Below are 26090 nucleotides of genomic sequence, written 5' to 3'. Positions count from 1 at the left end.
AATGGTTGAGTGTCACAAGCTATTACATACATCATGAATTGTATCAAGATAGGTACTAACACTACAGTTATCAGTAACAATTTATGAAATGGGTGTTCAGGAAGATGTTTTCTCCCTTATCTTTTCAAGAGAATTTCTCTCTGGTTTAAACAAAATTATGTAGCACTTGGGAATAAAGATACATCCCAGCAAGCCTGCACTGGAGACTAAGATGGAGAAGACCTCCACAACAACCATGACCTTGCCCTTGGTGCTGTGGTAGACAGGGAGAAAGGTGACCCAGACACTGCAGAACAACAGCATGCTGAAGGTCAACAACTTGGCTTCATTGAATGTGTCAGGGAGATTCCTGGCCAAGAAGGCCACAACAAAGCTCCCAAAGGCAAGGGAACCATGGTACCCCAAGACACAGTAGAATGCCATAACTGAGCCCTTGTCACACACAATTATGATTTGGCCATGCTCAGAGTGTACATCAATGCTAACAGATGGAGGAGAAATTCCCAGCCAGATTGCACAGAGAATAATTTGGATGAGGGTACAGGTGGCAATGATATATTTGGATGCCCCCAAAGTCAGGTAGGACCTCATCCTTCTTCCTGGAGTTGTGACTTTGAAAGCCAGAACAACAGTAACTGTTTTGGCCAACACAGTGGAAACAGCCACAGTGAATACAGCTCCAAATGTGATTTGCTGCAGAATGCATGTAGCTGCATTGGGATGGCCAATAAAGAGAAAGGGACACAGGAAACAAAAGAGAAGTGAGATAAGCAAAGTGTAACTGAGACTGCGGTTATTGGCCTTGACAATGGGAGTGTCATGATGCTTCACAAATACCCCAAGAACCGCAGCTGTGCACACAGTGAAGCACAAGGCCATTGAGGTCAGAGCCATCCCCAAGGGGTCTTCATAGGTCAGAAAGACCACAGATTTGGGAATGCACTCTTTCTGCTCTGCATTGGAATACTTGTCCTCTGGACACTTCACACACTGATCCACATCTGATGGAGAAAGAAAAGAATGATTAGTGCAGCTTCAGCATTTTTAGAGACAAGACATTTCAATTAAATGTGTTGTGGAACAGGCCAATGTCTACATTTTTCCTGAGGATGCAAGTGAATGACATTGCTGCATGGCAATGCTTCAATTTCACTGTATTCATTCATTATATTTATTTGAAAGGAAACCAAACCATCATTATGTTGTATATTTAACTGTGTGTTAATGATACGATTTTCCATCTAACAAGGTAAGCACATATATTTTCAGTACATTCTGAATGCTATGATTAAATGATTTAATGTTTTTAATTGAAAGAAGCTGAAATCATTATCCATTGTTTTGCACAGAATGTATTTTGAAGTCTCAGATCCCACAGATGCATTGCCTGCTGTTTCTTTCTTTCTGTTTTATGAATGCTATCTATATGATAGATGGAGACTCTGTCTTCTACTGGGACATGACTTGTAATATATTTTCTAGTATGAATTTGTCAATCTAAAAATACTGACATAGAAGCAACACTAAATAGATTCAGTAGAAATCCTTGGAGTCAGAAAAGATACCCCAGGATCATGTTCTCAACACAAAGGAAATTTATTTGCCTCAGAGGTGCATGGTAAGTGAATAAAAGATAAACACAGGAGATAGAGAATTGCTGTGGATATCGCTCTGTGTAAATAAAGTTCTGATTGGCCAGTGGCCAGACAGGAAGTATAGGCGGGACAAGAGAGAAGAGAATTCTGGGAAGTAGAAGGCGGGGGAGACACTGCCAGCCGCCACCATGAACAAGCAACATGTAAAGGTACTGGTAAGCCACAAGCCATGTGGCAAAGTATAGACTAACAGAAATGGGTTAATTTAAGATAGAAAAGATAGATAACAAGCAGCCTGCCATGGCCATACAGTTTGTAAGCAATATAAGTTTCTGTGTGCTTTCTTGGTTGGGTCTGAGCAACTGTGGGACTGGCGGGTAAGAGAGATTTGTCCTGGCTCTGGGCCAGGCAGGAAAACTCTAACTACAGAGAATGAGGGAGAAAGGAAAAGAAAATGGAGATGGGGAATATGTATTTGGCTGGGATATAAAGAACTGACTCTGGGCACAGTGGAGACAGACATGTCTTGTAGCCAAATGGTGGTTTTTAAGGGAAAAGCGGTAGCTCATATTAGCATGAAGTGTTTGATTTGATAGTCAGGTTAGTTATGAAGCCAAGTGGGGTTGGCTAGACTTATTTCAATACTTTGATAGCTGGACCTTGATAGCCTCATGAGTAGGAAGTTGTCAAATGATGGAACAGATCTAGGTGGTTTGCTTTAAGTATGTAAATTTCAACCTGTAGGTGGTGTCTCATGTCTTTAATCCCAACACTTGAGAGGCAGAGACAGGCAGAATTCTGAGTTCAAGGTCATCCTGTTCTACAGAACTAGTTACAAGTTAGCCAGGGTTACACATAAACAAACAGAATGGCACCAGATTGTGAAGCAAGAATTTCCACCTATGACCTGAGAAAGCTTTAAAAAGATTCTAAAATGGGGCTAAAACAGCTTCCTTGTTGTCTCTCTGAAGTTAGAGGCAGTCTGCGGTTTTGAGCTACTCTATGGCAGGTTCATGGCATGTGGCCTTGACCTATGACACATTAAACAGAGGTGTCTCCAAGCTGCCTACTATGCTGTGTGTTGGATTTAGCCGTTGGCAGTACAAAAAAGAGGTTTCTGGGCTACACACTGTTTAGATAGAAACATAGACCCACTGCATCCCAGTGTCATTGGGCATCATGGCTCCCAGTGCTGGCAGTAAATTATCTCCACCATGTTGATTAACTAAATTGTACAGAGCTAGCACCCAAGACTTCTGCTTCAGTACCAGCTGTTGCAGTTTAAAGCAATAGATTCACAAAAAGACAGATTCAGTTGGGATAAACCTCTAAACAGTTTATAACATGTGTAAAAATGAACATAGGCTTGGAAGAGAGAAAAACGTAACACACACAGTTATATAAAGAAATAGTTTTAAAAAATAAAGTCTTTAAAGTGAAAGTAATACAAAAATAAGTCACATAAATATAGATATCACACAGAGAATCTGGATTGTGTTGTCTTTGGGGTTTTTAACTGCAGAAAGATATTTGATTGTAAAGACAGATAACTTAAACCAATATGTATATTTTAAAGTTACGTTGATTTCAACATTTGGATCTAAGGATATATTGCTTTAGAAAGGAGGCTCTGCTTTTGTTTCCACAGAAAGCAAAAGGGTATGGATTTGTTCCAGTTTAAGATACATCAGGTTTGATCAGCCAAGACCCCCTGAAAGACTCCCTATGAGACCATGGTCCAGTTGATCAAACACCTAGAATGTTAGCAAGACAACTTGCTCAGACAATACAGCCTCATGGACTACCCCATAATCTAAAAACTTTCTTTATGTCCTAATAAGAATATAGCACCCTTATTCAGCAGGAAACAGTATGAGAAGTTATGCCCAAATTCCCAAATATACCAAGCTGACTTTGGAGATGGAATTGACTCACTCCCTTTCTAAACACAAACATATCACCAAAAGAAAAGGTTGAGAGAGTCTTCTGTTCCATATCAGAAAATCCCTCTGGTGTGGGACAGAGAAAAAAACAATATTTTTATTTAAAACAGGTTAATTATAAATATAATATCTTTCTAAAGAAGAAAGGGTGCTATGATATAGATATATAGGATATAGATATGATAAGATAAAAGGGTAGATTGTCGAACCTACTTATATAGAGCAGCAACTTGTTCAATATGTTTTACATTGCTATGGATTTTAGATTATTGATGTACATTTGAAATTAATTTTGGTATGCTATATGTATATTTATGCTGCTGTTTAAGGTATTATGTATGTGCAGATTATTTGAAATAGTAATGGATAATTTCAAATACAGATTAATAATCAGACTTCTTGCTAGTCAAACTTGTAGCCATGTTAGTTAAGCTTTCTAGGTATACACAGATATATTTCAAATAGGTATATAATCTTGAAACACTTCAAAGACCTATAGAATATGGCATTTAAAATGTTTTTAAAAAATTAAACTTTCTGAACAATGAGACATGTCTGTTCCTAGCAGCACCATGTTACTTCAGAGAGGAGGACGGGCATTAAAGACACTCCATATGGCATTTATCTTTTTGGCAAAAGCAGCCATTTTATCAAGAAATTATTCTTGCCTGGATTGCTTGATCGACTGCACAAGCAGGACCCAAAAGAAGGTGACCACTGAACTTTGCTTGGCAAAATGGTCCTTCAGGTTCCTGCTTCATAGAGGAAACTGTCAGACATTCTATAGGACACAGAGAAGTGACTGAGAGACTCTAGGCCTGTGTGCTGAAGACAGATGCCACTATTTTACAGAGGAATTTGGATAAATGTCCAGGCTGCAAGCTGTCTCTGTCTACTCTTGAGTCTCACAAAGGTTGTTTGTATCCTTCTCCCGTTTCTCAGGTAATATTATATCCTCTGAGGTCTTAGATGTAGTTGAAAACTATATAGTTATAATTTCCTTAATTATGATAAAAGATAAGTCATATACTTAGACTCTAAAATATACAATAGATAGAATATCTTCTTTAATGTTGTCAAAAACAAAAAGCCTAGATATTATAAATAGACAAGCTATTGTAAGTATAATTCTTGATTGATAATTGTTTGTTATATGTAATTTTACTCTATTAAAGTTAAAAATCTTTCTTTTGGAAAAAAAGAAAAGGGGAAGTGCTGTGGATATTGCTCTGTATAAAAAAAAATGCTCATTGGTCAGTAGCCAGGTAGGAAGTATAGGCGGGACCAGCAGGGAGAAAAAACTGTGGGAAGAGGAAAGGCAGAGTCAGGGAATGCCAGCTCACTGTCTAGGGAGCAGCACCTAGTAGGCACACAAGTAAAGCCATGGAACACAGGGCACCATGAAGATTAACAGAAATAGGCTGTGTAATAGCTAGTTAGTGGTATGCCTAAGCAAATGGCCCAAGCATCTTTAAATAATATTAGCCTGTGAGAGTAATTATTTGGGTCTGAGCAGCTACAGGAGCTGGGTGGACATGAGAAAAACTTCAGCTACACAATCTTATATATTTTATATTTAAAACCGTTTCACTAGACTTTATTTAATACTTAAGTGACTGCTGTAGGTGTGAGTGCATGGAGGTCAGAAAACAACATCTAGGAGATTATTATTTCTTCCTACTACATAGGGATAAACTCATCATCAGCTTTAGTGGAGAGGGAGTTAATTACTGTGACATATTACTGGACATAAGTGTCCTTTAGGACCTTTCATTTCATTGTATAGAATGACAGGCAGTAGAAGAGAAAAGCAATCTGTCTGCCATTTGCATGGAGCCAACGCTAAACAAAGAATCATTTGACTAATAAAAGCTATGTAGGTGAAAACACCTTTTAGGTAATTATGAGTAGTTGCTTTCACAGAAAACAATTTTAATCTTATATTTTTGTCGCATTATTAAATGGGTGATGTCTAGAAAAATATCAAACACATGACACAGTATTTTCTCCATCAGGTGCCATGACTTATTCATACTGCCCTAGACTTCAAGTTGTATTAATACTTTGAAAAAGGGTTCTCTGGATAATGCTTGAATCTTTCTTTCTCATACTAAACCGTTTCTGATAATTTTCCAAGTAATTATTTCTGTCTCTATTAATCCTACCCAGGACTGTCATTTGGTTCCTAGCACCCACATAACCCACATAACAGAGTTCAGTGGCTCTCATGCCCTGTTCTGTTCTCCATTGATTCCAGCACATACACAGAAACTTTGTAGAGAGACATACACCCATGAATAACTTGAAAAAATATTATTAAAAAACTCATAATTGGAATATAATCTACATGTAATTTTGAGGAGATAATCACACTAGGAAAGACCTTGTGTAGAATTCCCTCACACTGCAGTTTGATTATCAAAACTGTGTATTTGAGAAAATGACACATGCCATGAGTTTTCAATGAGTAAAAGCTGTATGTCATAGCAAAAGGAATTACTTGAAGATAAGGTGTTATTGATCACATTCCTATAAACATAAACATAAGAAAGTGATGTATTTGATTTGTGAAGTAGACTTTAAAACCCTTTGATCATGCTCATGTGGATTAGAGACAATGATCAAGGTAAAGAATTTACCTAGCTACAAACACTCACTTGTCTCATTAGAAACTTCATTTTCTGGGCAGGGGATGCAATCAAAACAACACACTGTCATTCCCTCCTGCTGGAATTTTCTGAATCCAGGACCACAATCAGCACTGCACACAGAGGACATCATCTGAGGAAAATTAGACACATGTTGTTATCAATAGTTTTACCTACTCCTTCCATATCTACATTATATGAGCATGGTGAAATAACAAGTGACCACATGCATATACACATAAAATGAGTTGCCACATTTCACTAAGTATATTATATAAAATCATATTTATCAACATTAATATAAAGTTGAGTAGCTTCACATTGCTAGAAATTTAGGAAAAAGAATAGGTTGTTTGTTGTGCCCAAACACTATGGTGCTTGCAACCTGGTTTTTCTAGTTAATTTTAGTCAACTTACCACAAAGCACATTAACAAGTTAATGGCAACCTTAACTAAAAAACATCCTCCTCATTGAACTAGCCTGTTGTCCTATTTGTAATACATTTATTTAATAGTATTTGATTTAAGAGTGCTCAGCAGGAAAATGGATGGAACTAGAAAATATCATCCGGAATGAGGTAACCCAGACTCAGAAGGACAAACATAGTATGCACTCATTCATAAGTGGATACTAGAAATGAGGGAAGGGATGGCCAGCCTGCAACCCATAACTCCAGTGAGGCTAGCTAACAGGGAAAGACCCTAGGAAGGATATCTGGATGATCCTACAAAGAAGAAATGGATGAGATCTACATGAGTGGACTGGGTGTGTGTGTGGGTGGGTATCAGAGGGCAAGGAGTGGGGCATGAGAACATAGGAAAAAAGGAGGGTCAAGCTGGAACAGGGACAGAGTGGGAGGACAGGGAGGAAGATATCATGGTAGATGAGGACACCATGGGAATAGGAATAGGCAGGGTGCTGGGGAGCCTCTCAGGAATCCACAAGGATGACCCCAGCTTTGTCCACTGGCAGTAGTCCAGAGGGTGCCTGGACTGGTCTACTCTAGTGACCAGTCTAGCAAATAACATAGCTGCCACCATAGAGCCTTTGTAAGTGACAGATGGAGGTAGATACAGAGATCCATGGCTAGGCACCAGGCTGAGCTCCAGGAATCCAATTAAGGAGAGAGAGGAAGGATTCTGCAGGCAGGGGACATTGAGATCATGATGGGAGGATGGGCAGAGATGAATGGCCACACCAGTAGTGTTTTTTCCCCCTTAGGATCTATGCCTTAGTTACAGACAACAGAATACTGCCAGGTCTTCCCTTGACTGTAAGCCAGGAGCCTGATCTACCATTCCTTTTCACTGTGTCTACAGTCAATGTTTCATAACAAAAATAGCATAGCAAGCTAGAATTAGTGGACATCTGAAATGGAAAATAACTCCTCGTATCTCAGATATCATACTTGAACTCCAATAAAATAGCACTGCAAAACATGAAAAAGAGAGTATAAGAATAAGCAGGTAAATGGCAGATCCTGGTCCATTTGTGGTAATAAAGTGCTGATTTGACAAGAATTGAACTGGCAGGTGGAGTGTTTCCTGAGGTGAAAATGCTTTACAAAAGCTCTAAGTACTGGGGAAACCTGAATAAAAGTTAGCTTACTCAAAATTAATTAAAGGGTTTCTTAAAGTTTAAAATTAAAGGTCATTTTCTTTCATTATAAACCTGCTTAGAGCGATCTGAAGGCTGCTTCAGAAAGCTGCTGATTGTTGTCTTCACATTGCGTCCTTTCTTCAGTACAGAGTTCTGTGTGGAAACTGCAGTGTCTCCTATGCACTGGCTCTTTCATGGTCTCCACAATATGGTTAACTAGAAATCTTCCTATTCTTGAAATAGGGTGTCACAAAGTTCTCTTGGGAGACCTCAACTCCTTTTATAGGCAAGGCTGGCATATTTACCACAGAGACCTGTGTTTCCTTCCTCATGAATATTGGAATTAAAATATATGCTATCAGCAGGAACATTCCTCCCTTCTTTTTTGTTTAGCCTGCTTACAATTTCTTTTTATTGTCACCAAGATATTAAGGACTATTTTGAAGAAGAGGGGAGAATAGGCATATATTTGTACAATTTCTGCTCATGTATTTTTCGGCAGGTTTCTATATGCAACCCTAGCTTGCTTGGACTTAATACGTAGGTCAGACTGATCATATACAGACAGTTATTTGTTTGCCTCTGCCTCCCAAGAGTTTGGATTAAAGATACGAACCACCACATACACCTGGTCTCACTAATGATTTTAAAGGAAATTCTTTGAGTTTCTCCTCATGTATTACAATGTTGACAATGGGATTGACATAGCAAAATTATTTGATGTGACTGCTGTGTACAATAATAATGTTATATATATTTAATTTTATGTACTGTTTTTAGAGACATGGTTTCTCTTTGTAATCCTGCAGTCCTGGAACTCTCTCTGTAGAACAAGCAGACATCCAACTCAGAGATCTAAGTACCAATGCCTCCAGAGAGCTGGGATTAAAGGTGTGTGCCACCACCACCTGGCATAAGGCATGTCTTCCACTTTCAAAGATCTGGATCACATGTGGATCTTCCTATGTCAAATTAAGCAAAAATCGCTCAAAATTGTGCCCTCCATTTTTGGGTTTTACTAAATTCCAGATGCAGTCAATTCAATTTTCTAACAAGAAGAGCCATCACAGTGACCTTCCATTAAAGGATAACTTTATTGGGTATAGGAAATGGGGTTGGCATTTATGACTCTATTTGATTAGCCTCACTAATACTCTCCCATTTTAAGACAATTCAGGAAGGGATCTGCTGCTATACAGAAGGGGACTTTCTAAGAAATTTGCTTCTCTTTTGCTCCTTTCAATTTCTTCTCTTTGTCCTGTGTGTTTCAATTTTTATGTAAAATATATCAGGGGAAAGATATTATGTGATATCATGTGTTTGGTACTTAAATGTCTCCTCTCTCTGGATGGTGACATGCCCCACAGTAATTTGGAAAATTACTGTTGCATTTTATTTCAGATACTTTGGATGCCTATGGTGATTCCTGCTTCTTTTCTCACTACAGTTTGTAAATTTGATTCTTTAGTAGTATGCTCTTGATTCATGCATCTCTCATTTTTCTTATTTTTATCTTGTTGGTGGTTTCATTCTTCTAATTCTTCTGCTGTGTCATCAAGTGTTGCCATCATGTCTTCAACTTGAAGTATTGCCTTAATGAGACTTTTCATATAGATTAAAATTGGATTCTTTCCTTTACATATTTTTATTTGAATTATTTTCATTATTTTGCCATTTTAGAATGCCTCTGTCACATGTTCTCTCAGTTCCTTATTATATGGAAGTTTTTGTGATGTCATGGCATTCTCCTGGAGGTAATTTGCATTCTCTCTGAGTTTCAAGGTCATCTTTGAATTCTTTTTGTAGTATGCCATTGAATGTATTTAAGCCTATAACTGCACCATTTGGAGCTGTGTTGCTTTGATATCTTCATATTTATTACATTTTTAGGCATTGACATTTGCATATCTGTGACTAGAGTACAACTTGCATTGTTCTTAAAAATCTCTATTCCTTCGTAAGATGTTTTAGTAATGATCAAGTGAGGCTCAGTGTGAGCACACATGAAATTTCACTGCTGCATTTTGAATAAATGTTTAGCTCAGTTGTTAATACCTTCAGATGATATGGCCTTTGCGCTAAAAATGACTCTCCTCATCACTCTGAGAAACAAAATATTAATTGAAGAATTCATACAATCTGGGCTGTGATACAACTTCAGATCAAACTGCATGATTTCCCTGAAGTACATTTCTTTAAAACTCAAGCCACTTTGTAACTGGAAATTTTAAATTGGAAACCTTCAAAACACCCACATCCAAATTCCAACCTATAACATACCAAAGACCTATAATGGAATATCTCCTTTATAAATTTTTAACAGCCAATTTCTTTGCTACCAATACCTCCTCCCACATAGACAATGAAACTAAACATAACCTTGTTTGTTTGATAGAACTATGAAAGAATTAATGGAACCAAGAAATGTTTCTCTAGTTAGCAATTTCTTTTACAGGATAAAATTCGGAGCTGGAAATGGCTCAGCTGTCAATGACTGTTGCTGCTCAAGACCAGGGCTCAAGTTTGATTTTTGGTACCCACTTTGTGGCACTAAGCTTCCTCCAGTTCCCAGGGATCCAAGTCACTGTTAGGGCATCCATTTACATCATACATTCCAAGGCTGGACAGACATACATGCGGACAAACACACATACCCACCAAGAAAAAAAAGAAAGAGAGAAAAAACAAGATTATAGGGTATCTAAAGTGTCATGAAAATGTGATGTTAATGAATGGCTAGAGATGTTGCTAATTTAGGGCATGTTAGTAAAAGAATGCTTAAAACAAATTATGTAATAAAAATAATGATTTGCATATGTTTACTTTACTGATTATTTATAATTAGCCTCACCCTTTTAGCACAGGTGGCAGAGGTTCAGTAGTAAAGAGGAAAATCTCTGTGTAGTAACCAGAGAAGTACAAAGAGAATTTTGCTTACTTTCCTGTAAATAATATTAAACAGTGGTAACAGCGTTTTTATAATTATATTAAAACAGAAACCTTTTTTTAGTATGATAAAAATTCAATGTATGCATGCCTGAAATCCTCAAAGAATTAATAAAAATCACATCAAAAAGTAAAATGGAGAGACATATTAAAGGAGGCTAAAGAATGGTTCTTTGTGTGATAGTCTGTTTCATTTAACTAAATTACAAGGAAACACAAACAGATCTATTGACAGTGTTACTGCTTTGTAATGGAAATCAGAAGAATTAGGTCAGACTCACCTCTCTACTTCCTGTGGCCCACTCTATAATGTCTTCATATAAATGGAGCTGTTGACCATGTGGAAAATATGGGCTGAACTTTCCAATCTTCACCTTAAGTCCAAGACCATTTGGGAAATTCCAAATCTGGAAAATGTCATACTCTGCTTGCAGTTTTTCTTTCTGTCTCATCTTCACTTTGCCCCCAGCAGGATTAGTGAAGTTGATCTTCCTAAAAATGGAGTATTGCTGAAAGACAGTCAGCATTTTATAGTTTAAGCACCCTGCCTTGAAGTCAGAAAACATATTCTGATTCCATCTTAAACACAACTTGATTGAAGGTGCCCAGATGTGAAATATCAATGAAAGCAAGTAGATTAATAAAATTATCATAATGTCCCTAGAATTTTAGTTCTTTCTGAGGAAACAACCAAACACACACAGAGAATGACATACATGCAGACACCAAACATAAATATTAAACATTCACCCACATATAGATGCACACAGGCTTAGATTCATACAGAGATACATACATAATACAGCCACATACTATTTACTTACATATACACATGTAAGCTAAGACACACATATGAATATAAAGGCACACAAAGACACACTTGTCATCCAAACAGACACACAGAAACAGAAACCGACAAAAACCACACCACACAAATTCATAGACATATTCAGATACAAACACACAGGAAGACATTGATGCAGATCACAAATACACACAGATACACTGAAACATAGATATACATATGTGCAATCAAATCTATAAATACACAAATCACACACATAGGCACATGTAGAACATACACTGACACATACACACAGGAATATATACACATGAACACACACCTACAGAAAAAAATATTGATGTAAGACAAATTTATGCTGTTATACAAACAGACAGATATGCATATAGACAGAAACACATATTTACACATCAACACAGATATACACACAGATACACAGAAACACACCCATACACCCATGAACAATGATAACCATTTATCCACACACATGGGTACATATGTATGTATTGAACAGAATCCTACCATTACTTCTGTGTGTTCCAGAGCCTAGAGTTGGGGAAGAATCACTTAATTACACTTTTAAAAACCAATCCCTACACTGACTTGCAGATATTTGACAATTAATGAATGAAAGCTTATCTTGCCATCACAGAGAGGATTAATGAGGAAGGACATAGATGTTTCCAGAATTAGAACAGGGGTGAGGATATTCTCTTTTAAAAAATCACTGATTTTCATTGATAAATTTTATGTTCCACTCCACTGCCTTTGCCTTTGAGATTTATAACAAATATATTTACTTTTTCAGGTGCAAAACAGTTCAGACACCTTTATATTTGAGGAAATATTTCCAAATCCACTAGAATGGGGCATCAGAGAGTCTATTAAAGACTTTGACATTGATGAAACAAACATCATCCAATATAAGATACATACCTTCAAGCAATTAGAATTGGATCTCTTCCCTTTATCCGTGGGCTGAAGATGCATCTCATGGAAAAATTGGGCCACAATATTCACAGCATCATATATATCATAAGTGGCATCATTAAAAGCCATATCAAAAGTCTGTAATATTAGCCATTCCAAATAGACATTGGATGAGCAATTCTTCAGTGTCCTACAATTAAAAGCTGAGACTTCACAGTTAAAGTTCATCCACTCCACACTTGCCAGGTATTCATCTGGGGTGAGAGGGCTCAAAGTCTGGAGAAATTTTTTAAAACCAAAAATCTCAGCATGATGGTGTGCAAAAGTTAGAGTCCTGTAAGATGAGTCAAATGTTAAGTCATGCTTACTTGTAATAAAATCCCACTGTGAGGTGGTGATCCATAGTCTCTGTATACCTAGAGATTCCCACATTTTAAAGCTTATAGCTAGAGTACTGTCTGTTTCACCATAAATGATAACAACATTTGTGGATGATGTCATGATTCGGTTATAATATATTTCAGCTCTTGACATGTATAAATGCTTGTTGACTGGAATCATGTTCACAAAGGCTAAGCACACTATATTTTCTTCCATCTCTCTTCTCAAATATGAGAGAAACTGGATACCAAGATCACTGTCTGAGATGGCCAACCCAACCCAGTTCCAGCTGAAGTGAAGTATGAGGGAAATCATGGCCTGAGCTAGAGATGTGTCCTTGGGGGTCATCTGATACAGATAAGGAAATTGTTCATGATCACTCAGGATAGGATGAAAAGGTCCAAAGGTAAGCTGAATGACCTAGGACAGAGGGAGGAGCATGAGGTGTCAAGCACTCCTAACACCTTGTTAAACACACTTTTCTACAAAGAGTTCTTAAATACCACATTTCCTGGTACTTTTTCCCTTATCTATACTTCAAAAAGGGAAATATAAAAGGCCCATGAAATCTCTGAATAGTATACTTGAACTACATAGTTTGACATAAGTGTAAGGCCAGTTTCCCCTAACATTCTTCTAAGCATCTTGGAATGGCACCAATAGTGACAGGTTTTCTTGTAAAACTACCACACAAAATCTCACCTGCTGATAATGGTAGAGGTCCATTGCTTTCCCAGCTATTAATGATCCTTCCCAGTTTGGTCCTGAAAGCATCACTAAACACATGCCCGATTCAATACAGTCATAATTAGGGGCATTATAATGACGTCCTACAGAAGACTGAACAATATTGTATGCTTGTGACATGAACTTGCAACTATCTGTAACATATCCAAATGCTAAAGACATATTTGGTAAAAGATCAGGGTTCCTGTTGACTTCATCCACTGAAAAAGCTACGGCCAGTGAAAACTGATTGTTGTCATCTCCTTTTCTGTAAAATGTTACAGTGATTAATACAGACAGATTTACAGATAATCATGTGTAATCAACTCAAACACTATCATGTATTGCACATTATTCCAAACCACTACCAAAGACTGAAAGAAATTTTCTGTGCTTGGATGTTGGGATGACATAAGAAGATGGAAGCTTACAAAAGCCTTTAAGAATTCATGGGAGTTTTTATCCTATAAATAAGATGAGACATCCTCATCTTCCACAGAGAGTCTTGTCCATCTCTGGCATTTGAGTGCTTGCTCAGAAGATAAAGACAAGGCCACAGGATTTGATCAAACAGTAAACCTGATCATCCTTTCGTTTTTAAATTATTGAACAATATGAAAAATGCATGTGATGTGTGAGCCATTCAATTTATGGTATTTATGAATGCCTTTTCTAGTTCAGTTAATTTCATAAGATTAACTGACTTAGATAAGGCATTCATATATATCAGATGTGTGCACAATTGTCTGGGAAACATTTGGTTCTTGTACTTACAATTCTTTATAATGAGTGGGCAATATAGGTAACATCTCTCATCCTGAACATCTTCTTCTATTTTCTTTCTGTTTTATCCATTGAAGAAATAAAATCTTTTTTAAGAATTTATTTTAAATGAGTTCAAATACCAGAGATGTATTTGGTGAAGATGTATGTCTGTATTCTCTTGTGGGTATGGATAGCATCAATGCTCAGTTAGGTCATAAATAGGGAATAGATGCTATGATTTTGAATAATAATTACTGTAGATTGAACTGGCTTCAAATGCACATGGACATACTTTCTCTTGATCCTGAGTATAGAGCTTAACGGTATGTACTACCTCCTCAGCATTGTTCACTTATTTTATGTTTACACCATCATGTCACATACTCACAAAGTGTATGTCTGATAACATAATGTTTCTAGACTACAACTATTGAATACCTTTCAAGTTACACTAACACGAGACTAGCATCCTACTTAGCTTTGTATGTGCTGGTATTACATGTTTGTAAAATACAAGACTCTAGAATGTAAAATGTATGGAAACTGTTTATGGAGTTTTATATAATAAAAATAGGGAAGAGTTCAGGTGGAAGAAAATATTACCAGTTTGTGTTTATGTTTATGGGAAGAATAATAACTCCTGTTTCTTCCAATTCATTTCCTACCTTTTAACAAATAAAGATCAAATATACACCTTCATTTTAATAGTTTACTCAAACTTAAATACAATCTGTTTCTCACTTAGAAATTTTACCACTGTGATATCTCTATGTATTAAAATAGGAGTTTATGTAATTTAATTTATGTAATTTAAATAAAATAATTTTAGAATATTCTTTAATATCACACAGAAAAGTGTCATTGAAAATGAAGTAATTCAGAATAGGAATTTGAGAGCTGAACTTGTGAATCTCAAACACTAACTCCAGCACACTAACCATTAAGGAACATCAATTACTTGAGCTGTTAGAGTCCCCTGGTGGACTAAAGTGCTGTCTTTGAAAGGGAGTCTGCTCTCAGTGAGTCAGAAAACAACAGTGTGTATAGTGCCAAAATAGGTAAAATGTGCAGATATATTTAATACAATTATCTAAAGGTAAATGTGATGTAAGTGTCAGAGAATAGACAGCTTAGATGTATTCAGAGAATAGACACATGCTTCTTAAACAATGGCAAAGTTTAACTAGTAGGTAACCCCTCTGTACCTATTAGCTACTGTTGCCAATTCGGAGATGCTACAACTGTCTCTCAGGCAATTGACAAGGGAAGTAAGCAGGGATATCCTCAGTTCTCAAAGAATGCAAACATATCATTTAATCCCATACAATCCTTCCTCAGTCTAAAGAGAGAGTGAAGAAATGGACTTTGAAATTAAAGGCCAACATTTGTACATGCATATAAGAGATGAATGGAGAAATAGGAACACATATGACATTCAAAGGGGGCAGATTTCCTACATCCATTCTTGATGCACCTTTTGAAGGCATAGTGTGACCACAGGCAGAGCTTCTGAGAGAATAACTGAAATCTATGTGAAAATTCTCTTCACAACTAGTTGTGCCAAAAACATTAGATGCCCTAGCAATGCATAGGGACCTACACATCTATTGAATGTCCACCAGCTGATTATATAGGTATTTACTTGTTTCCACTTAGGGTATTTACTTGTACCCACTTAGAGTTATACTCCTTGAAATAGAGTGGGGTTTCTTTTGATAAGACCTCAGCTGAAACTGTTCCCCAGATACTGTGAAGAGGCAGAATATAAGTGATGGAAAAATATGTACAGTCCTTTCTTCACTCAGCTTCCAGATTTGGAAGTAGGAGGATAACTGTGCGAAAAAACAAAATACTCTGTGGGCAAATTAAAAGTAGAAAAATTGCTTTTAGTCGATAAAAAAAAATGGCATTGTTTATTAGTGTGCAGTTTGAAAGAACAGGGCAGAGCATTCAAGGCATTGCTCTGATCCTCATTTTTTTGACCACTCATGAAATACTCATGATGACATTTACATACAAATACAAAGATACTTACGGTTCCTTGAAAGGTTCTATGAAATCGTTTATGTCCATTGGCCCCGGAAATACATCAAGTACGAAGGCACATGGCTGCAGTGCTCCATCCTTGTCCTCACTCTGCTTCATTCTCCAAAAGCACCTGGGATGAACTAAACTTGCCACATGAAGTGGAATATTCAGGAGGAAGTAGAGCAAAATAAAAGTGAACATTTTTTTCTGCTCTAAGCCTGGGAAATGTAGATTATGACATGCCATGCTGATCACCACATCAAATGGGCACCCAGGTATCCCAACCTGCTTTTATTTCTGAGGCCAAATAGGATACTACTTGTGTATTCATGATTCATTTTCTCTTTGTGTGTTTGTTCAGTTGTTTCCTCATCCATTGAGAATACTTTGAAATATCTTCCCTGAGGCTCTGCATCTGATGCCCCCAGTCCATGACATACAATTTGGATGATAAATATATAGGATGATAGTTAACCTTGTTTCATGACATCATTCAACTTTTTGGAAATTAATGCTGCAGGGAAGATGACATTTTGGGAAAATTTGGTCCCATGACTAACTCATCAATCTGTTAATGTTAACAGCTTTAGAAATGATGTCAGTGGATTTTGTTTTATTATCAACAGTGAGACATGCATTATTGGTTCAGGAGTACTCACAAAATAAGGATTCATGGTTCCACACTGGGAATTGTGTCACAAAGTTCATGTCAGGGAAAAGCAACTTCATGTTAGAGTAATTGAGTTACACACAGCATCACAGCTGGGCCTACTCTATTCCAGTGGCAGATACAGAATATCTTACCAAAGCCTGTGATTCTATTGTCTTGAAAACTAATAATCAATTGAAATCATTTAATTTCCTGATTCCTGCTCTTTCTAAACTATCCAGCTCATCATAGAACATTGACATATTTCATTGACAAATTAAATGTTGATTTGTAAATATTCAAAGAGCTCCAGAAAGAACACCAGACCTGTGTGCCACATTTCATCTACTACATAAGTTATATCATCCCTCCTCCACCCAACCAATCATTAATGAGAAGATAAATTGAATATTTGATTTCTAAACAAAGATTCCCTCTGTGATCCTCAGTTCTCACAAATCAATACCATGGCTTGACCCATTTCTTCTTGTTTATCTGTGGTTTTCTACATAGTTTCTCATTTTATAATCCAGTTGTAGTTGCGAAGATGCCTTATTGAGTATTTTAGAAGCAAATAGAAACTGGAAGTTACCCTGGGATTTATTTATAAATTCTTCTCATACAATTTTCCTACTCATCTACTTCACTTGCATTGTTGCAACTGCACTGCCACTGTGACAATGTTCTGCTGAGTATGGGGTGAAGAGCCTCTCTCTGTGGATATGTCCTGCAGAGAATGTAGGGCAAATGTAGGGCATGACTTTGTTGGGGGTGGTGATATGTCCTATTTAGTATTTGAGATGAGGCTACCAGGACTACTGTTCTCCTCTGAATCTTATTGTACATTTAGTAATAAACATGTAAAAAGTCCATGAACTTTTGTGGTGATCCCCCCTGGGGCCTAAGATGTAGATATAGAGGTGTGTGACAGGTAGATTCTTTCATAAAAAGACAGAGAAAATTGAGCTTACATGGGTGGTGCAAAAAACCTTCCAGTGGTTCAGATTCAGCATGGAATTGAGTTTTTGTTTTGTGTGGAATAACCATTTTTAATTAATGTACAGCAAGGGAGGTTTTATTCTGACAATTGACACATGTATCATATCCTTTGTCAGTATTTGCTCTTCTGTCATCAACATCTGCTGTTCATCTTACTAGTGACTTCATCCCTCAGTTCAAACTGTTTCCTTTTCATTTTGTGACTTTGGGTGCTTGTTCAGTTCATGAGACAGCTGAGATATTATCTTCATACTGGCTCAGAATCTATGCCCAAATCCTTCAGGCCTTCAAATCTCAAATAATAACTCTCCTACTTACTTTGGGCAAAAATTAGTGTATATATGCACACAAATACATTGACACACACACACACACAGAGACACACTGTTACACATAGAGTTCGTGAAAAAAATGAATTTTCGGAGTCTTTCTGTTAAGTTAGTCAGATGACCTCCTACTCCATCGCCCAATTCCTGCTAAAGATAATTGTCTCACTCATCCAGAGTGCCTGATCCATTTTGGGGCTCCACAGCTTTTGTTTCATAGTTCTTGTGTTTCCATTAGTTTTGCTATTTGTCCCTGTGCCTCAACAATTCTAGCTCTTACAATCACTCCTCTTTCTCACCAACTGGACTCCTGGAGTCCACCTGGGGCCTGGCTGAGGATCACTGCATCTACTTCCATCAGTTATTGGATGAGAGTTCCAGCACGAGTGTTAGGGTATTTGGTCATCCAATCACCAGACTAGGTCAGTTCGGGCTTTCTCTCAACCATTGACAGTAGTCTACAGTAGAGGTATCTTTGTGGATTTCTGGGGACCTCTCTAGCACTTTGCTTCTTCCTATTCTCCCATTCAAGTACTAACCAGGCCTGACCCTGCTTAGCTTCTGAGATCAGACGAGATTGGGCGGTTTAGGGTGGTATGGCCATAGATGCTTCTTCTTCTTCTCATGTGGTCTTCATTTATCATTGTCTGTTATACCTTGTTCTCCCTTTCTGTTCTTGATCCAGAAATCTTTTCCATGTACATTCACACTTGCATTGTCTTACAAAATTTTTAAAAAGATATAAAAATACTCATTATAAAGATGTTAGCATTACAGACACCTTTTTAAAAATGTTGGCTATGGACTTGCTGTAAACTGCATTCTGTTGAGGTATGTTCCTTACATCACTATTATCTCCAGGACTTTTATGATGAAGAGTTGTTGGATTTTGTTTAAGCCTTTTCTTATTTAATGACATCATCATGTGCTTTTTCTTTTTTCTTTCAGTTTGTTTATGTGATTGATATATTAATTGATTTTCATATATTAATCCATCCCTGCATCTCTGACATGATAATGTTAATAACGCATTGGATTAGTTTTACAATTATTTTATTGAGTATTTTTGTATTGATTATCACAAGGGAAATTGGTTGGCTATTCTCTCTTTATTGGGCCTTCTGTCACTTGAGTATCAACATAAATCTACATCACAAAATAAATTAGGCATAAAGGAATTGAGGAAGATTTGGAGAATTTGTATTAACTCATCTTTGAATATTTAGTTCAATTCTACACAAAACTGTATGACCAAAGACTTTCCCCCTCCCATTGGGATACTCATAATGACTGCTTCTACTTCACTGGGGTTACTGTCTAACTAAATTTTATATGTAATCTTGAGTTAAGTTTGGTATGGAGAACTTGATAAAATTATTCATTTATTTTAGATTTTCCAAATTGGAGAAGTAAGTATTTTAAAAGAACATTCTTATAATTCTGTGAATTTCATCAGTGTCTATAGTTTGCCCCTATGGTGATATTTTATTTGTCCTGAAATGTGATATTTTTGTATGTTAATAAAGTTGCCTTGAGGTCAGAGCAAGCCAGAAAAGAAGCTGGGTGGTAGTGGTGCACTCCTTTAATCCCAGCACTTGGGAGGCAGAGCTAGGTAGATCTCTGTGTGTTCAATGATACAGCCAGCATGGCAACACATGCCTTGAATCTCAGTACCAACCATAGAAGACCTGGAAGTCTGTACAGGCAGTGATGAGGAGGTCATGTGGCTGGGTTTACAACCAATGAGAAGGCAGGACAGAAAGTCTATATAAAAGGCAGGACACAGGAAGTAGGCATCTTGTGTAGAGGAAAGACAGCAGCAGCAGTGAAGGGTAAGGTTGTCAGCTCTCAGGTATTGCTCTGACCTCTTGGCTTTTAACTCTGCAATTGACTCAGTGTTTCTTATTTAACAAGATGGTTACATGTGCATTTGGCACACAACGTGGGGCAATAATTCATTAAAAACCGCTTGGCTTGGCAGTGGGTCTGGCTTCCTAGCTCTGGCCTGGCTCCCTAGCTTGGACCCAGCTCCTTAGCTTGGGCCTAGCTTGGCTTAGCACTCAGGCCCAACCGATCTTAGCTATAAGCAGTTACCTGCAACTGGAGATACTTGCTTAAAAAGTCGGTGCTAAGAATAACTCAGGCCTGTGGAAGCTACCGCTAATTGCAGTATCTAGGTGCAACTGCAGATAGGCTGCTTTTGGCCAAAACACCAATGCACTTTGTCAGAGTTTAAGGAAGGCAGAGCCCAGGCTCAACTCGGCTCAAGCAGGAATATGTGGTTGGATTCAATCTTTTAGCCAGAACATGGCTAATCTCTCTCTCTCTCTCTCTCTCTCTCTCTCTCTCTCTCTCTCTCTCTCTCTTTCTGGATTCCCACCTCAGAGTCTAGGTAACTGTTTTGAAATTCCCTTGGATTTCTACTGTTCTACACAGACTTGGTAAGTCAATAATATCAGATATTTTAAAGGAAAGCATTTAAAGGAGAATTTTTTTTCACATTAAAAAAATGGGTTTTATGTGTACATTGGGAGAAATTTGGGCTTTGTTTGAAATTTTAGGCAGTCTGACAATGGAACAACCATATGAGAAGATTAGTGTTGATTGAATTATGCACATTATTACTCTTCTTATCCTTATTTTACCATTTCAAAAGACAGTCAATTTAAGTGCCAGGAGAAAAATTTTAGAAAAACTTGTTAAACCTGATAAAATGAATTATAGAGAAATTCATATTCAGGCAGAACCAATTAACAGTGAAGTTGTTTCAAGAATGGATGATAAAGTTAAACATTCACCCTTAATTTATCTATTAACCATACAACAGCTACCTGGTCAAGTGAATATACAAAATATTTGGGCTCCAGTTGAAATGTTAGACTTATAAAGGTTTAAGGAGGCAATAGTATCTTATGGCATACATTCCCCATATGTAAAGCAAATGGTAAACTCCTGGTCAATTTATAATAGGATTATACCACAGGATTGGCAGGAGCTGGCACAGGCTCTTCTGGATCCTGCACAACAGCTCCATTGGCAAATGTGGTTCAAAGAGGAAGCTAAAAACATAGCAAAACAATGTAGGGATAAAGGTATACAAGTCTTCCAGGATCAGCTTGTGAGAAAAGGCTAATATGCTGCAGCACAAACACAATGTTTATATGATATCCAAACCCTAATTCTATGTCGAATGGCAGCCTTGAATGCATGGGACAGAGTTGAGGAACAAGGAAAGAAAATGGAGTCATTTACAAAGGTTATACAGGGTCCAAAAGAATCTTTCACAGATTTCTTACAAAGACTGACTTCAGCAGTAAATAGAATGGCCCCGAATTCAGAAGCTAGCCAGATAATAATTGAATCTTTGGTTTTTGAGAACACAAATGCAGCATGCAAGAGAATAATCAGTCCATTAAAGGCAAGATCTACACCTTTGGAAGATTGGATTAGAGACATGGTTAATGTTGAGGCTCATTATTATGAAAATATGTGGATAGGAGAAGCAATTTCAAGAGGTTTGAGTAATGTCACATGTTTTGGATGTGGAAAGCAAGGACATTTGAAAAGGGACTGTAAACTGGGCACTTCCAGATACAATATTTCTTTAATGAACAATGACAACAGAATGCCCCTTCCTTCTCGAGTATGTAGAAAGTGTGGTAAGGGAAGACACTGGACCAATGAATGTAGATAAACAAGGGACAGACAAGGAAATACTTTGCCTCAGTCTTCGGGGAAACTCCCAGAGGGGCCTCAGGCATGGCCCTACAGTGAATCCAGTTCAGACTGTTTGGAACCTTGGTCTTCCACAGCGACACTTTGCTCAGCCTGGAAGAAGGGGACTGGACCTGCCTGTACTGAATCCACCAGGTTTAAATGAATCCCCAGGGTAGTCTTGGCCATAGAGGAGGTGGGAATGTAGGGAGGGTGTAGAGGAAATATGGGGGTGGGGCAGGAGTGGGGAGGACAGGGGAATCCATAGCTGATGTGTAAAATTAAAACACAAATATAATAATTATAAAAAAAATTGAGGAAACTGAGGATACATGTTGACACATGATGTGGATAATATGAGTAGTCCTATACTCAGTGTTTTTATATACAGTACCCAGGTACTACTGTCACAAAGTAATAGAATAAAATGGTTTTTATGAAACACAATTAGCCACAATAATTCAAAATGTCTTTTCACCTACACAGCCCATTTTTGTCAAATAATTATTTGATTAAGGACTGCTAAATACAAATGGCAGACACACAGTTTTTCTCTCAATGCTCTGTAATTTAAGAAAATAAAATGAAAGTACTCAAAGAACATTTAGGGCCTGTGAGATAGCTCAGCAGTTAAAACCTTTGCAACTAAAGCTGATAACCTGAGTTTACCCCCACGTTCCAGTTAGTAGGAGAAAATTGACTACTTCTAGACATGCTTTCTGACTTCCATGTACTCCCATGTACAACATTCACCAATCTAACTAAGCAAAGTGTAATGAAATTGTTTTAAATGTAAAAACAATAAGAATAAAGGGTATTTAATAATAAATAAAACAAATTAAACAAAAATATTTTATTGTTACTTTGTGTGTATGTACATGAGATGGATAGTTATGTCCAACCCAGTGCAGATGCAGGTGAGAGGGATCCAATGTTCCTGTAGTTAGAGTGACAGGTAGTTATGAGAGACTTGATATGAGTTCTGGGGACTGAAGTTGGGTCTTCTGCAATAGCAATACATTATCTCCTCAGCTGAGCCAAGTTTCCAGTTCCTTAAACAATTTAGTGGATAGCTTGTGCCCTTAAATGCTTTGTTATAGATATAATGAGTTAAAATCCTGGAAGTGCATCATCACTTTCTGCAATTACCCAATGATTAAGCTCAACTGAAATTACAATGCCACAGTGGGTGTTACAAATAATTAATAGGGGAATATTGCTCAACATAAACATTGTATGATATAATTCCTATTTAAGCATATTGTGTTATCTTACTCATACTGGTCATCACTGCTTACTTAGCCTGAGTACACATGGATACTCTCAAAATCTCCCAGAGATAGAAATTAGGTAAGTTGCAAGATGCTGTCTGCTTCCAAAGTAATGGAATCAAGATGTAGTGATTTTTAGTGCTAAGTATATATAGAGGCTTCTATCTTCAGTAAAGGTTTTTGGCTTTTTGAAAACAGTTCATGAGAGTTGGGTGACTGTGTTTCCAGATGAAGACACAAATGGGGGCATATTTATGTAAATATTTACTTTTTGCTGTTTTCACACATTAATACTAAATTCATGTAACATTCGTCTCATGCTTATCCTCTTGCTTTCCCCATGTAAATCCAGGCACTCTCAAGTTCATGAGATCTTCTGTTCCTTTTACATGATCACACACATATAAATATTTGTAAGCACACACAGCCTACATATTTGATTTAGTGTTACTTGTATGTCAGCATGTTTGGACTGGCAAATTCACACTAGAAAATGTATCATAGAGCTTGTCCCAGTAGAAGTCATCATCTCCATCTCTCATGGGCATAGCATTCATAAAAGAAACAACAATCTCAGGATGCACTGAATTCTAGGGATCTGGGATGTTAAAATACACTCAGAAAAACTGGTCGATGAATTTAGCTTCTGTGACTTCACCAGTGTAAGTCATTTTATCATAGCATTTAGAATGCACTAGAAATATCACTACTTTCGGAAAACACAACTAATGATCTCATCAATACAGTTAAGTGGACAAAACAAGTGATTCTTTGGTTTCATTCCTCATAAAGATAATGAATATTACTAAATGAAAGCATCACCATGCATCCATATAATTCCATTACAACCTCAGGAACAAAATGCAGATATTACAAAACTTCAACACTCAAAATGGAAATTTCCTGTCAATAGATGCTGAAGATGAACTAATAACACTACCCTTTGTCCATCAGATGTACATCAATGTGTGAAGTGTCCAGAGGACCAGTATGCCAATATAGGGCAGACCCTGTGCATTGGCACAGCTGTGATCTTTATGACCTATGAGGACCCCCTGGGGTGGGCTCTTGCCTTAATGGCCTTGTGCTTCTCTGCATTCACAGCTGTGATTCTTGGGGTCTTTGTGAAGTACCATGAAACTCCCATTGTAAAGGCCAATAACAAGAATCTCAGCTACATCTTACTCATCTCACTCATCTTTTGTTTCCTATGCTCATTGCTCTTCATTGGCCATCCCAGCTCAGCATCCTGTATTCTGCAGCAAATAACATTTGGAGTGGCATTCACTGTGGCTGTTTCAACAGTGTTACCCAAAAGAATTACTGTGCCTTTGGCTTTCAAAGTCACAGTCCTTGGAAGAAGGATGAAGTACTTCCTTGTTTCAGGGGCACCAAACTATGTCATTGCCATCTGCACTATCATCCAAATTTTTCTCTGTGCAATCTGGCTGCAAGTTTCTCCTCCCTCTATTGACATTGATACACACTCTGAGCATGACCATATTATAATCGTGTGCAATAAGGGCTCAGTTACTTTATTCTACTGTGTCTTGGGATATCACGGCTCCCTTGCCTTTGCGAGCTTCATTGTGGCTTTCTTGGCCAGGAATCTCCCTAACACATTCAATGAAGCAAAGTTGCTGACATTCAGCATGCTGTTGTTCTTCAGTGTCTAGATTACCTTTCTCCCCATCTACCACAGCACCAAGGGTAAGATCATGGTGGCTGTGGATGTCTTCTCCATCTTGACCTCTAATGCAGGCTTATTGGGATGCATCTTTGTTCCCAAGTGCTACATAATTTTATTAAGACCAGAGAGAAATTCTCTTCAAAAATTAAAGGAGAAAGCATTTTCTTGATCTAACTTTTTATAAATAGTAACAGACAAGTGTGGTGATATTTTATTTGTCCTGAAATGTGGTATTTTATTTGTGCTTTAATAAAAAAAAAAAAAACTTGCCTGGAGATCAGAGGAAAAAGGCAGTTATTACAAGTAAACTCAAAAGTCATGCAATGTTAGCACACACCTTTAAATCTATCACTTGGGAGGCAGGAATTTTTCTGGATATCTATATGAGTTCAAGGCCACACTGCGAACAGAACCAGGCATGGTGGCACATGCCTTAAATTCCAACACTAGTTAACCATGGAGTTCTGGAGGTCTGTACAGACAGACAGGAAGTGACAGAATTGGGCAGTGACAGAATTAGTCAGGAAGAAGAAATGATGTAGCTGGACAAAGAGCAAATCAGATGGCAGAACAGAAAGGCATACAGGTGTGGGTTGACAGGAAATATCTCGCTTTTGGAAGCTACAGAGTTGGTGAGGTGACGTTAGCATGTGGCTGCTCACATTTCTCTGATCATTCTCAGGTTTTCACCTCTATATCTAGCTCTGTGTTTTCTATTAATAAGACCATTTAGAAAATTGTCAACAGACAAGCTTAATGTTGGTACAGGAACATCTTTTAGGATACAATACAAGATATACATTTCTCCTGACACTTACTGTTTCTTCTAATAATAATGTTAAACAATGTCATATGAACTGATTTTTTGTACATTGTGTCTTATAATCTCCACTCAGTCACCCATTTTATAATACCTAGCTAATGGACATGAGTACAGAAGGTAAGTTCCTTTCTTCTCTAATATATAATATGTTTTGAAATAAAATATGAGTACTTTTTTGATGTCTAAGTGAATATGTGTGGTTGAGAGCACTTGAACACAGACTAAATACAGTATGGGATTTTCATAGGTACCAT

General features: G+C 37.4%; 1 protein-coding gene and 1 pseudogene across 2 annotated transcripts; one reads left to right on the top strand and one right to left on the bottom strand.

Moving 5' to 3' along the window:
- Nucleotides 1–96: 96 nt before the first annotated feature.
- Nucleotides 97–16565, bottom strand: LOC118576422 (vomeronasal type-2 receptor 116-like). 2 transcript variants are annotated; one of them, XM_036176680.1, is made up of 7 exons: nt 16372–16565; nt 14327–14349; nt 13548–13831; nt 12471–13265; nt 11014–11241; nt 6196–6319; nt 97–1001 (listed from the first exon to the last, which is right to left on the bottom strand). In XM_036176680.1, exons 1-7 carry the CDS (start codon nt 16563–16565, stop codon nt 97–99), a joined length of 2553 nt encoding a protein of 850 aa, XP_036032573.1. The 2 variants fall into 2 exon arrangements, with proteins under 2 accessions (XP_036032573.1, XP_036032574.1); XM_036176681.1 differs by lacking the exon at nt 14327–14349 and having other exon boundaries at nt 13548–13839.
- A 6370-nt stretch (nt 16566–22935) lies between these two features.
- LOC118576419 lies at nt 22936–25182 on the top strand (annotated as a pseudogene).
- Nucleotides 25183–26090: the final 908 nt, after the last annotated feature.

Source organism: Onychomys torridus, unplaced genomic scaffold (genome assembly GCF_903995425.1).
Source record: "Onychomys torridus unplaced genomic scaffold, mOncTor1.1, whole genome shotgun sequence".
Taxonomy (NCBI): domain Eukaryota; kingdom Metazoa; phylum Chordata; class Mammalia; order Rodentia; family Cricetidae; genus Onychomys; species Onychomys torridus.
Note: the sequence above shows the minus strand (reverse complement) of the source record. Positions and strands in the feature narration are given on the sequence as shown.

Excerpts from the sequence above, each read along its gene's own strand:
- LOC118576422 (XM_036176680.1), bottom strand. The coding sequence starts at position 16,565 with ATGTTCACTTTTATTTTGCTCTACTTCCTCCTGAATATTCCACTTCAT. Across the intron at positions 13,266-13,547 it reads ACCTCTACCATTATCAGCAG|GTCATTCAGCTTACCTTTGG; the intron begins GTGAGATTTTGT and ends CCTCTGTCCTAG. Across the intron at positions 1,002-6,195 it reads TGAAGTTTCTAATGAGACAA|ATGTGGATCAGTGTGTGAAG; the intron begins GTGAGTGTTTGT and ends TTTCTCCATCAG.